The sequence below is a fragment of the Salvelinus namaycush genome, chromosome 30, assembly GCF_016432855.1.
Source record: "Salvelinus namaycush isolate Seneca chromosome 30, SaNama_1.0, whole genome shotgun sequence".
Classification (NCBI taxonomy): domain Eukaryota; kingdom Metazoa; phylum Chordata; class Actinopteri; order Salmoniformes; family Salmonidae; genus Salvelinus; species Salvelinus namaycush.
In genome coordinates, this window is record NC_052336.1 from 17893001 (window position 1) to 17907255 (window position 14255).

General features: G+C 42.9%; 1 protein-coding gene across 1 annotated transcript in view; it reads left to right on the forward strand.

The window, feature by feature from the left end:
- LOC120024951 (myotubularin-related protein 13-like) overlaps positions 1–14255 on the forward strand; it is a 158388-nt gene that overhangs the window by 26108 nt on the left and 118025 nt on the right. Inside the window, exon 2 of the mRNA XM_038969338.1 lies at positions 6193–6278. Within this exon, the coding sequence (XP_038825266.1) occupies positions 6193–6278 (86 nt within the window). The remainder of the gene's footprint in view (positions 1–6192; positions 6279–14255) is intronic.

A 14255-nucleotide genomic window follows, 5' to 3' on the forward strand; every position in this document is an offset into this window, starting at 1 on the left:
ACTACCACATCATTCATCTACAGATAGCTAGGTGGGACTACCACATCATTCATCTACAGATAGCTAGGTGGGACTACCACGTCATTCATCTACAGATAGCTAGGTGGGACTACCACATCATTCATCTACAGATAGCTAGGTGGGACTACCACATCATTCATCTACAGATAGCTAGGTGGGACTACCACATCATTCATCTACAGATAGCTAGGTGGGACTACCACATCATTCATCTACAGATACGTAGGTGGGACTACCACATCATTCATCTACAGATAGCTAGGTGGGACTACCACATCATTCATCTACAGATAGCTAGGTGGGACTACCACATCATTCATCTACAGATAGCTAGGTGGGACTACCACATCATTCATCTACAGATAGCTAGGTGGGACTACCACATCATTCATCTACAGATAGCTAGGTGGGACTACCACATCATTCATCTACAGATAGCTAGGTGGGACTACCACATCATTCATCTACAGATAGCTAGGTGGGACTACCACATCATTCATCTACAGATAGCTAGGTGGGACTACCACATCATTCATCTACAGATAACTAGGTGGGACTACCACATCATTCATCTACAGATAGCTAGGTGGGACTACCACATCATTCATCTACAGATACCTAGGTGGGACTACCACATCATTCATCTACAGATAGCTAGGTGGGACTACCACATCATTCATCTACAGATAGCTAGGTGGGACTACCACATCATTCATCTACAGATAACTAGGTGGGACTACCACATCATTCATCTACAGATAGCTAGGTGGGACTACCACATCATTCATCTACAGATAGCTAGGTGGGACTACCACATCATTCATCTACAGATAGCTAGGTGGGACTACCACAGATCACAGGCATAGAAAGTACACTTTTCCTCAACATAGCTATCAGTAGAGTCAGAGCTAGGGGAGAGGGGGTCAAGTGCAAGTGCTGGCTAGATTTTCTTTCAAGGGGGGGTCGAGGTGAGGAGGATTATTTAAGATGCTGTTTGAGGTAGGGTTTCAGATGTTTTCGGTAGATGGGCAGGGAGGGACTCTGCTCTCCTAGCATCAGGGGAAAGCTGGTTCCACCATTTTTGTGCCAGGACAGAGCAGTTCTTGGACTGGGCTGAACAGAAGCTGCCCTCCTGTAGAGGTGGGAGGGCCAAGAGACCTGATGTGGCAGAATGGAGTACTCTGGTTGGAGTGTAGGGTCTGAGCATAGCTTGAAGGTAGGGAGGGGCAGTTCCTCTTGCTGTTCCGTAGGTAAGTACCATGGTCTTGTAGTGGATTGCAGCTTTGACTGGAAGTCAATGGAGTGTGCGGAGGAGTGGGGGTGACATGAGAGAACTTGAAGGTTGAAAACCAGGCATGCTGCAGTGTTCTGGATAAGTTGCAGGGGTTTGATGGCGTAAGCGGGGAGTCCAGCCAACAGAGAGTTGCAGTAGTCCAGACGAGAGAGGACAAGTGCCTGGATTACAACCTGCGCGACTTCCTGTGTGAGGTGCGTTTGTACTATACGGATATTGTAGATCATGAACCTGCAGGAGCGGGTCACTGCTTTGATGTTTGCGGAGAACGACAGGGTGTTGTGAAGGGTCACGCCAAGGTTCTTTGTCCTCTGGGAGGGCGACTGTGTGGAGTTGTCAACCGTGATGGAGAGGTCTTTGAGCGGGCAGGCCTTTCCCGGGAGGAAGAACAGTTCTGTCTTGAGGTGGTTGGCCGACATCCAAGTTCAGATATCTCCCACAAATGCAGAGATGCGTGTCGCCACCTGGGTGTCAGAAGGGGGGAAGGAGAAAAGTAGTTGGGTCATCCGCATAACAATGATAGGAGAGACCACGTGAGGATATGATGGAACTGAGTGACTTGGCGTATATAGAAAAGAGAGGGCCTAGAACCGAGCCCTCTGGATACCAGTAGTGAGATTACGTTGTGCAGACACAGATCCTCTCCACGTCACCTGGAAGGAGCGGCCTGCCATATAGGATGCAATCCAAGAGTGTACACAGCCCTGAGAGGGTGGAGAGCCGGATCTGATGGTTCACGTGTCAAAGGCAGCGGATAGATCTAGGAGGATGAGGAGAGAGAGTTAGCTTTGGCAGTGCGGAGAGCCTCTGTGACACAGAGGAGAGCAGTCTAGGTTGAGTGTCCTGTCTTGAAGCTTGACTGGTTAGGGTCAAGAAGATCGTTCTGAGAGTGATAACGAGAAAGTTGGTCAGCATCGGCACGCTCAGGTGTTTTGGAAAGTAAAGAAAGAAGGGATACAGGTCTATAGTTTTTGACTATATACCTTTTTTGAGGAGGGAAGCATCTCGGGCCATTTTGAAGTCAAAGGGGACTCACCCAATGGTCAGGTATGAGGGAAGTGATGCATGGGAGAAGGTCTCCAGAGATGGTCTGGAAAAGGAAGGAGGCGTCGAGCGGGCAGGATGTTGGCCGGCCAGACCTCACTAGTTGCAGGATGTCATTTGGAGAGAACGGGGAGAAGGAGGTCAAGGCGTAGGGTAGTTCTGTGTGAGACCAGTGGACTCAATTGGCTGAGTGATTGAGTAGCGAATGTTGTCAACCTTTTTTTTCAAAGTGGTTGACAAAGTCATCCAGGGGGAGGTGTGGAGGGAGAAGGTGGGAGGAGAGTTTCCTAGGGTTAGAGACAGAAGCTTGAAATGTAACGCTAGAAAGTGTCTTTAGCAGCAGATACAGAGGAAGAGAAGGTAGAGAGGAGGGAGTGAAAGGATGATAGGTCCTCCCAAGTTTACTTTTCCTCCATTTTCGCTCAGCAGCCTGCAGTCCTGTTCTGTAAGCTCGCAATGAGTCACTCAGCCACGGAGCAGGAGGGGAGGGCGGAGCCGGGCGGAAAGAAAGGGGACAGTGCGAGTCGTAGGATGCTGAAATGGAAGAGAGTAGGGTCGAAGAGGCAGAATCAGGAGACACAAGGAAGGATTTAAGAGAAAGGAAGTGTAAAGTGGTGTACTGTACTGAACATTATTGATATGTTGAACTATTCTGTACAAAAATATAAACGCAACATGTAAAATGAGCTGAAATTAAAGATCTCAAAAATTCTCCATACACAAAAAAACCTTATTTCTCTCAAATTTTGTGCACAAATTTATTTTTATTTTTATTTATTTATTTAAACTTTATTTAACCAGGAAGGGCTCATTGAGATTTAAAATCTCTTTTTCAAGAGCGTCCTGGCCAAGATAGGCAGCACCAAGTCATTACAAAAATTACAGACAGACAACATGAAAAACTACAAGTAATCTAGTAAAAACCATTGAATTCACAAGAGTATAACAAAATCAAAAACAGCAAATTAAAAACATTGACAGGTCAGGGAATCAGTCTCAAGATCATTCATCAGTGATTTAAAAATACCAATCGGGACAAGTTCTTCCAGTTTAAAAGTATTTTGTAAGGCCTTCCAAGACGATGGCGCAGAGTACATCAAAGCCCTTTTACCAAATTCAGTTCAGATATTTGGAACAGTTAGCAGGATAATGTCCAGCGAACGAAGAGAGTACCCACCACATTTCTGAACAATAAAAATGCCCAAATAAAAAGGTAGTAAACCCAAAATGGCTTTATAAATAAAAGTATACCAGTGACCGAGCCTACGAGTGACTAGAGAAGGCCAGCCAACCCTGGTAAATTTACAGTGCCTTCGGAAAGTATTCAGACCCCTTGACTTTTTCCACGTTTTGTTAGGTTGCAGCCTTATTCTAAAATATCTATCAATCTACACACAAGACCCCATAATGAAAAAGCAAAACTGTTTTTTAAAATGTATTTTAATTTTGGTACCCTTCCCCAGATCTGTGCCTGGACACAATCCTGTCGGAGCTCTACAGACAATTCCTTCAACCTCAGGGCTTGGTTTTTGCTCTGACATGCACTGTCAACTGTGGGACCTTATATAGACAGGTGTGTGCCTTTCCAAACATGTCCCATCAATTGAATTTACAACAGATGGACTCCAATCAAGTTGTAGAAACATCTCAAGGATGATCAATGGAAACAGGATGCACCGGAGTTCAATTGATAGGTTTCTTCTCAACAGTGATGGAAGGAAAACTGTGTGCTAAATGAATGCGTGACTGAGAGCTTAAAATAACATGTAAATGATGTCATTGTGTCAGACAATACTTTGACAAATGGCACGTTGGAAAGGAAAGCATTTCTAGATGCTGTTCTTGGCATGCCGAAGAAATGTATTCTTTTAAGTTTCTTAATTAGGTTATTTGTCCATTTCTTAGCTCTCCAGATTGTTCTTTCAAATCCTCTTCAATCACCTCCTTAAATAGATTGCAGTCTGTTGTAACTCATTACAATTTGTTGACGAGTAATTACATCCAATTTGTTTAAAAATTCCCTAAAACAATTGTAAGTCAGCCATATGTGACAGTGACCCTGTGTTCTTTTTCATGACAAGTAGGCTCTTAAAATAGACCAGACAACACTTTGAATCTGTGCAGTCCATGCTGTGGCATTGTCTGTTCAACCGTGCATTGAATACCGAACTGATAATAAAGAGATGACAGTGTTCAGCAGATCAGCCGTGTACTGCATCTCTCTGTGCCACCACAATCTATTGATCTGACCTCTTGTTTGCTGATATTTCCATGAGCTGTCTGATTGGTGATCTACCTGACAGATGCTGGGGCTGTGCAGGAGGAGGAGGGGGAGGGTGCTCTCTCCCTTATTCCTTCTTTCGCTACTCATCCTCATCTCACTGAATCATGCTGTCAGAGTGGATCACTCCCAAATGGATGGCCTCCCCACTTCTGTAATTTGCTTTGTGTTAGCTGTCCGGGTTCATTTTCTCGCACTTAATCTTTGACCACATTCTCGGTGAAACATCTTGATTTAATCCAACCCTGTAATTTATTTATTGGCCGTGACTGATTCCAGATCTGCTGATGCATTTCGCCTTCATTCTTTTAACCTCTATTCATGTTTGTTTCTTGCGTCGATGGTAATGTCACATTTGAATTCAATTTCACTGTCAATTAACTCATTTACACACCCTGCACGTTGGTTCTGGATGCTCTCAAGTTTGTTTTGAATGGAGCATTTTTCAATGGCGACTTGGCTACATTAGGGCTTTGGCTCATGCTCACTGATTTTGAAATATGCCATTTCATTTATTTCAGCGTCTGCTAGTGCAGATGCAAAAAAATATGGAAACAAACTTAGCCTATCTGTTTGTCTTCCCCTTAGAGTGGGTTGGCAATTGGCTTGTAGGATTGCTTCACCATTTACACGTAAAGTTATACTGTGGGATTTTTGCAATGAGGCCTTTTATCTACTCACCCAGAGTCAGATACCAACTCGTGGATACCACTTTATATGTCTCTATGTGCGTGCTAGCAGATACCCATAGACCTCCAGTCATTGAGCTAACGCTATTGAGCATTGGCTCGCAAAACTACCTCTAACTTCCTTCATACTGGACACAGAGACGTATAAAAATGTTATCCACGCGTTCATCTGACTCTGAGGAAGTAGATAAATGGCATTATTGCCAAAATCCAGAAGTTTCCCTTTAACATGGCAATCTTGGGTTATTTGTTAGCACTCAGGAGCAACACAATCCCTCACATAGTACCTCTGGAGAAGCATAGGATGAATGTTCTGCCGTTATGACCCTGTAGTGCTACTCATCTGTGCTTTCCTCTTGTAAGTTGTGGTCAAAGTGTTCCCACAGAATGAAGAGAAAGATGGAAAATGTAAGGAGAATCATCACAGTGGACCTGTAAGAATGCTCCAAACCGATTGTGCCAATTAGGAAGTCTGGAAATGTGATCATACATCAATGATTTGTGCGTCCTCGAATGCCCCCTTCATCTCTACTGTTTGGAAAAAGAGTTTTATTAGGGCCTTTCACAACCAGTATGTCCTTTTAACAATGTGAAAAGCTGACTTTTTTTGTGTACAGTGTCCATTCCACAGAACATTACCTTGACCCATGCATCATTCACCATACACAATGCATCTGTCTGTTAACTAGAGGATCTTCCCTCTTCCTGTGGGTGGTATAGGCCCTAGAGCGCTGTTCTAGATGAATTCCATAATATTGTAGATAATGTCATTCAGGGTACTCCTTAGGTAGAGGACAGATTGACATCAGACCAGTGCCATGCCGGGTTTTCCCTGCCATTGATTGCCATTGTTTGGTTTCCAGGTGCAGGAGAAGGATGTGGGAAGATCATCCAGCGCTTCCCCAAAAAGGACTGGGAGGGCACAGCGTTTCCCCAGGGGGTGGAGATGGTGAGTTCATAACATTTTCCTGAGACTGACAGTGTTGAGAGAACACTGACTTATTCACGCACCCTGTGTGATAGCAGTGGTAGTGAGTTGCTTGCTTCCCCACATTAACCTCCCTACCTACCTCAGCCTGCATGTTTGATGGGTGCATGTTTAATACTGCAAGGCCAAGGTTGAAGATGGCTCTGGTTTCTCTTCGTAGAACTTGAGTTGACCTAATGGACACATGGGGCTCTGCCTGACAAAGCAAAAATGTAGAGAGGTTTGCATAATTTCCTGTTGTGACTGTGAGCACCGTTTTAGTGGTTATTTTGTCTGCAATGGAAAATGGGCTTGTTAAGCTACGGTGCTACAACCAATCATGCTGTTGGAGCGCTCTGTTCACTAAGGGAGCCGTCCCTGGTAGCTCTTCTTGAACATTTTGGAGTTAATGTGTCATTTGTACAGGTTGTGCAGTATTCCCCTGGTTAATCCTCTCTCAGTGCTGACCTGCTGGGACAGGTTTGACCGTATTTTTTAAATAATCCTCTCCACTGACTGAGATGCCCAAGTTATTTTGCACTGTGAAATGTTCTGTTGCCATATCGTACTGACAAGAACCCCAGGAGTGGAGCAACAGTTGAGACATCTTCCCATGTTCCCAGGACGCATGTTCTTCTGGAGTGTGCCGAGCTAATATTGGCATTTCCTGTGTCAACAAATGCATAATGATTGTTTATTCAAGAGTTTGTTTCAACCCCTTCCGCCTCCACTAATTGGAACATTCCTACCCACCTCCCAGAATCCTCAGCTATGTCCAGCCTGTTATTGCACCCTCTGCTGGGTGTCCCCATCTTTCTTTTTTGGTTACATTAGGGAGTTGCATCTCTCTTTCTCTACCCTCCTCTCCTCCGAGGGTGACTTAGGGGGGGTCCTTGACTCGAGACATGGGGCCTGTTACCATTGTGCACAAATCATTGCACTCATTGTGACCAAATATTTGCTTGTCTGGAGAGATCTGGAAGTCAATATCCAGGGCAACAGTAGCAGTAAACTCCCAGGCCCAGGCAACCTCCCACAGTTCATCAGCGTCGTCCGGCCAGCACATGGCCTATGGGGCCTGCCCGCCTGCCTGCGTGTTTGTTTACTTGGACGTACTCAATTATTTAAATTAGGATGCTCTTGTCCCACGGTCAACAGCGAGGAGAGCGAGGCGCCTCCTGAATGCCACTGTCCTGCGAAGACCCTAATGTCCCCATATTTTTGGACAGATTCCAGGCACTACTTGAGCCATTTAGTTAGATCAAGCAAAATCAGCACAATTTCTTAGATGCGATCGCTGCATCATTTTGAACATTTGTTTACGTTCACATATGCCCTTCTCCCCTCATGGAGGCTAAACTACTCTGCCTTTTTAATGCCAAGTGGATACACATGGACATTTTCTTCTTCCTCTGTTATGCAATATGTTCTACTTCTGTCAATTTCAGTTTTTTTTCTCTCTCCTCAACAGCCCACTTTGGATTTTATTTTACATTTAGCACTCCATGCTTTCACAGAAAAACATGTGGCCAGTTTGTGGGTTATGTTACTCAATGTCCACGTTTTTGGCATAGCCCTCAGTTTGGGACGAGTAGCGCTGAGCGATTTTTATCAAAAATCTGTTATTGTCGGTTCAATTATTTGAATTCCATTTATTCATTTTTTTTTCTGTGAGCAAGATGAGTAGTTTCTGTAGAGATAAATCTGAAGCCTGAACTGTGCGATGTAATAAGGAGTTGTAGTTTCCAACAGGCCAATATTCTACATAGTTCAGTGCAGAAATTGTGGTAATTAACTACAATGACCATAATCCATTGCTCGCCCGCTTAAACTTGACCGGTCTGTGCGGAGCAAAACACGGGAGACGGAGAGAACACCAAATTGAGAGGTATAGAAAGCAGTTGCTTCAAGAACCTGAAAATACATCTAAGTGATTGAGAGTTGGTATTCACCAGTCAAAAGTATCATGACATTGACAGAATATATTTAGAAGACCCAAATCTTTTCAAATAGCCTATTCCACTCTGGTGGAGCTGTGGCACGAAAGAGATGTATAGTAGCCTAGGCCAATCTGACTGCCTGTGTGTGTGCCGAATCATGCAGGTGGAGCGAGTGAAACAGGCAACGAGCCTAGCTGACTGCATTTTGTGATGGGTTGTAAATCATAATGGGCTGCAGAGCAACTCTGCTGTCCTCAGAACTGAATAATTATAAACTAATTCGTATTTTTGCAACATCCTCTTCCCTCTTATTAGCCTGGGCTACTATATATGTTTTGTAGGTAGGTTGCACATTGCTCAAATAATATGTACATTCGTTTAGGCCAGTTTAAGCTTTCTTCAGCTGTAGCCTAACTTTTCTTTGGACTCATCTTGATATTGTTTGCTCAATTTCACTTCTTGTGGCCTAAAATATATTTTTCATTCAAAATAAATCTGTGAATGAGAATAGCATAGACTCCGACTTTCATAATTATTTCCATTTTTAAAAGCGGCAACTTCAGAGCAATAAACACTTTAATCAAATAGTTTTCAGAATACTCTTCATAACTTTAATTTGTTTTAATGCTTTTATGATGTTTCAGTTAGTAGGATCAGGCTTTTGGTTGTTTGGTTCACAACGGCAAGGAGGGATATTTCTGGCCTCGTGCATGCATACATTTGTCTTGTAATGCTTTGCTCAACTGTAAGGGTTGTTAAAATTTCTCAGATTTTTATATCTTACTATTGTTTCTTCTATCTCTCTCATTATTACATTAGTCCTCCAATGTTTTGGGGTTATTTAAAAATAACTTCAAACTTTGAGAGCCTAGAACTCCATTAGATTCATTCATTGTTTGATCATGAAATAGTGTGGTGTGAGAAATCCAGCATGCATTAAACTGAAAGTGGCTTAATACGCCAAGTCATATTCATATCAAATGTAGAGAAAATGTGGGTTTTTATAACAATAAGACACCAGAGTGTCTGCCAATGTTCCCTCCAAGCTGCATGCGTGCTGTATTTAAAAAAATGTAACCTTTTATATAACTAGGCAAGTCAGTTAAGAACAAATTCTTATTTACAATGACGGCCTACCCCGGCCAAACCCTAACCCGGACGACGACGCTGGGCCAATTGTGCGCCGCCCTATGGGACTCCCAATCACGGCCGGTTGTGATACAGCCTGTAATCGAACCAGGGTCTGTAGTGATGCCTCTAGCACTGAGATGCAGTGCCTTAGACCACTGTGCCACTTTGGAAGTAGCCAATAGGCAGAGGGTAGCATCATTTCTGTAATAATGGTATTTGATCAATACTGCATCTTATTTTGTAAAGTGGTTTCTTGCATCAAACAACACAACATTTTCAGTCACCTTCTTGTCAGTAGGACAAGTGAATAAACAGGTTAATGTCAAGCCCTGCATGTGTTTTCCAAAGCCTACATTGAACACCACACATTGGCTGCTACTGTAGGCTGAATGATAAAACTGCTTTTTCCATGTTAAAATGTTATGGGATTCATTTTGTCCATTGTTTTTGATGGTAGGCCACTCTGATAGGCCTACATTATGATCAAATAGCCACAGTAGCCTACTTGGCCACTGTTAAAACTAACTTAAAGCGGGTACAGCCCCAGTGTTCACAGTGAACTCATGCTGGAAGTTGCACAGAAGTTGTTCAGCAGACCAGAAGTTTGCTCAGTGCCGAAATTGTTTTGAGGGAACATTGGTGTCTGCTATAAAAATAGACTTTGGCTATTGGCCTAGATCATTCGAGAGCGAGATAAAAAAAAAAAATTCTGACTGGATATTTTTTGCTATTTTGGTGAGACTAGCTGTCTACATTGTTCTCTTGCTTTGTGTAAATATAACATTTATTTAAATGAGCTATAGGAATATAGGCAATTTACTCGATGTCAACTATGTACTGTCCTGCTGTGCGCTGCCTGATCCAATTCTGATCAGAGTACTTGTTTGGTAGGGATTTTTTAATTTTTTTAACTTATCTATTCGGACAACTGAAATCTATATTCTGGTTGTCCCACAATTGTTTATCTTTCACCGGGCAAGTCTTAATGTCAAGCCCTGCTCACCTCAGTGCTGAGAGTCCACACTTTGATGTGATGAACGAGGTTTCCTGCTAGCTGTTAGCCTGGCTGGGGTATACATGGTCCCTATTCGGTTTGAGCAACAAAAAATTGTGAAAATTCTTACTTCAGAAATGGAAACTTTGATTTACTTAGTCATGCAAACCTCATGTAACATTGACATTCCAGTCAAAATAAATAGACCTCACAGTAAATCTTGTTTTTCTCTTGACATTGAAGTAGACGTTACAATCCTGTCCATTTTTTTAATGCAATCCGGTGGATTCTTGGTAAGCCCAGGCACATTCCTCCTGGCTTAGGTGAAAGTACACTGGGGAGATTTGGTAGCGTTACTAAGATGCTCTCTAGTCTCAGTGCTAAGCTGAAGCTTGCTCCTGTACCAACTTCAGTCGTGTCTAGAGAAGGGCTTTGCATGTCAGAGTAGTCATGCATCACCACTGATAGCAGTCAGTCAGTCTCATCCAGGCCTTTCAAGAGGTCCAGTGAAATAGACCAGACCGGACCGTACCAGATCGGCAGGTGGAGGAGCCCGTGAGCAGCCAACCTGTTGCATAATCTATGTCAATGTTGTGGAAGCTAGGATGGATTGAGAGTGGAGACTATTTTTTTCACAGTGGGAATGGGACATTTTTGTTAACCTCAGTAATTCCGGTAATGGTTAGATGTTCCTTTTCAAGGAAATACATAGAGACCTGTATGGATGCAGCAATATACTGCCCACATCTTTTTGTTCGCTTAAATGTCATGAACAGTCAGTCTTGTTTCATGAAATTGGATGAAACCAGATCAAAGTATGATGACCAAAGTATGACAAATGACTGCTTCTACATTGAAAAAAATGTGATCATAAAATGTATGGTCCCCTCCCCCATTTCAGACACTTGGATTCAGGAGTTGGGATTATTAAGTGGATAGGTGATTCTAATTTTAATGCTCCAATGGTAACATGATATTCTCTTACCTAATTTAAGGAAGTGTGTGCCTTTCCAAATCATGTCTAATCAATTGAATTTACTACAGGTGGACTCCAAGTTGTAACATCTCAAGGATGATCAATGGAAAACACATGCACCTGAGGTCAATGTCGAGTCTCGTAGCAATGTGTCTGAATACTTAGGTAAATAAGGTATTTCAGTTTTACATTTTTTTTATAAATATGCAAACATTTCTGAAAACCTGTTTTTGCTTTGTCATTGTGAGTAGATTTATGAGGAAGGTGCTTCAACAAAGTACTGAGGAAATGGTCTGAATACTTATGTAAATGTGATATTTCAGTTTTTGGTTTACAGTAAAATAAAACAAAATGCATTAAATGTAAGCAGTGATACATGAAATCAATTATCTTGTTATACAACGGGTGGGTCTAATCCTGAATGCTGATTGGTTAAAACCGCATTGCAGCCAGTGTCTATTCCACAAGTTACCACCGGCTAAATCTATTACGTTAAAATGCCTATTTACTCTGTTCCACCTGAATGTGCAATCCACTGTCTCATCAGTCCTGCCAAGCAATTTATAAACTTGATCTCCACTACAAAAAGCCTCTAGTAATTATCTAACATTTCTTTTAGACTCACATTTAGTTTTCAACAGCGGAGATATGTATAAACCTTTCTGTCTGTCTCTCTGACATTTGCAACATTGTTTCAATATTCAAATTTGATCTCCAGCTGTTCCATAGTAATGAAGAACTCGGGACGAGACAGGCAAGCAGCGTTTCTCATCCAGTCGAAATCATTAATCGGCTGGCATCATTTTTATGGATAAATACAAAGAAATGTCAATTGAAGTAAGGTAAAATGTGCAGCCAGTTTGCAGTGCTTCAGTTTGAAATTATTGTGTTAGCAGTGTTGTTGGCTAGCTCCTCTGAACAGACAATTAGGCACATTTTCTATGCAATACAAAATCACGCCTCATTAGCTCTTTGTTATGGATGTATCCAAATAAATGTCACTAGAAAACAGTTTAAGCAAATGTAGCTACTTTGCTGTTATTCTGGCTTTTTGACGTGACTGTAAGTTAGCCGTAGTTGGCTAGCTAGCAAGCAAGCCAGTATTTCATTGGAACATTTTATAACGAACGACCTAGATCTCAACCATAAAGACTGAACGACTTGGTCGTTTCTCTGGCAACTGAACCGATAGAACAAACAACCAGCCGGCTTGGGTAGCAACCCTAGATTTGTGGCGGGACTATATCCTGTGGAAGGATGAAATAGTATGAATAAATTCATAAAAATATGTATTTTAATTGAAACGTCAATCGTTATTTGAATATGTTTGTAACCTGTTGTATAAAAGTGATATTGCCTACGAAGCCGTTGTTTCGAGGATATATTGGCATGGTTTGCCGGCACTCGACTTCGTCTCGGGGCTAACAACACCCGTGCTAGGATATCCTCCAAACATGATATTTTCTGGCATTATTACTAATTTTTTGTTCACCAAGGTATGTTGCTACTTTGAGAATGTGACATGCAGGCACAACTGCTGGCATGAAAAACCTGTATTTTTAATTGGCAAGGAATGCTCGTGAAATATGCTATCATGTGCATATATTAGCAAAAAGTCTGAGTCTGTAATACTAACATGTTTCAAGCAGACCACTATAGTCACTGTGCTCAAGAGCACTAAGGTAACCTGCCTAAATGACTACCGACCCGTAGCACTCGCGTCTATAGCCATGAAATGCTTTGAAAGGCTGGTCATGGCTCACATCAACACCATTATCCCAGAAACCCTAGACTCACTCCAACTTGCATACCGCCCCAACAGATCCATAGATGATGCAATCTTTATTGCACACTGATCCTCAATACGGGGGCCCCTCAGAGATGCGTGCTCAGTCCCTTCCTGTAGTCCCTGTTCACTCATGACTGCACGGCCAGGCACGACTCTAACACCATCATTAAATTTGCCGATGACACAACAGTGGTAGGGGAGATTAATAACATAGGTGTGCCTGATCACCGACAACGATGAGACAGCCTATAGGGAGGAGGTCAGAGACCTGACCGTGTGGTGCAAGGACAGCAACCTCTAACCTCAACGTGATCAAGACAAAGGAGATGATTGTGGACTACAGGAAAATGAGGGGCTGTAGTGGAGCAGGTTGAGAGCTTCAAGTTCCTTGGCTTCCACATCACCAACAAACTAACATGGTCCAAGCACACCAAGACAGTTGTGAAGAGGGCACGACAAAACCTATTCCCCCTCAGGAGACTGAAAAGATTTGGCATGGGTCCTCAGATCCTCAAAAGGTTTTACAGCTGCACCATTGAGCGCATCCTGACAGGTTGCATCACTGCCTGGTATGGCAACTGCTCGGCCTCCGACCGCAAGGCACTACAGAGGGTTGTGGGTATGGCCCAGTACATCACCGGGGCCAAGCTTCCTGTCATCCAAGACATCTATACCAGGTGGTGTCAGAGGAAGGGCCTAAAAATTGTCAGACTCCAGTCACCCAAGTCCTAGACCGTTCTCTCTGCTACCGCACGGCAAGCGGTACCGGAGCGCCAAGTCTAGGTCTAAGAGGCTTCTAAACAGCTTCTACCCCCAAGCCATACGACTCCTGAACATCTAATCAAATGGCTACCCAGACTATTTGCACTGCCCCCTCCCCACCTCCTTTACACTGCTGCTACTCTTTGTTATTATCTATGCATAGTCACTTTAATAACTCTACCTACATGTACATATTACCTCAACACCGGTGCCCCCACACATTAACTCTGTACTGGTACCCCCTGTATAAAGCCCCGCTATTGTTATTTACTGCTGCTCTTGAATTATTTGTTATTATTATCTCTTTTTTTAGATATTTTCTGAATATTTGGTTAAGGGCTTGTAAGCGTTTCACTAAGGTCTACAC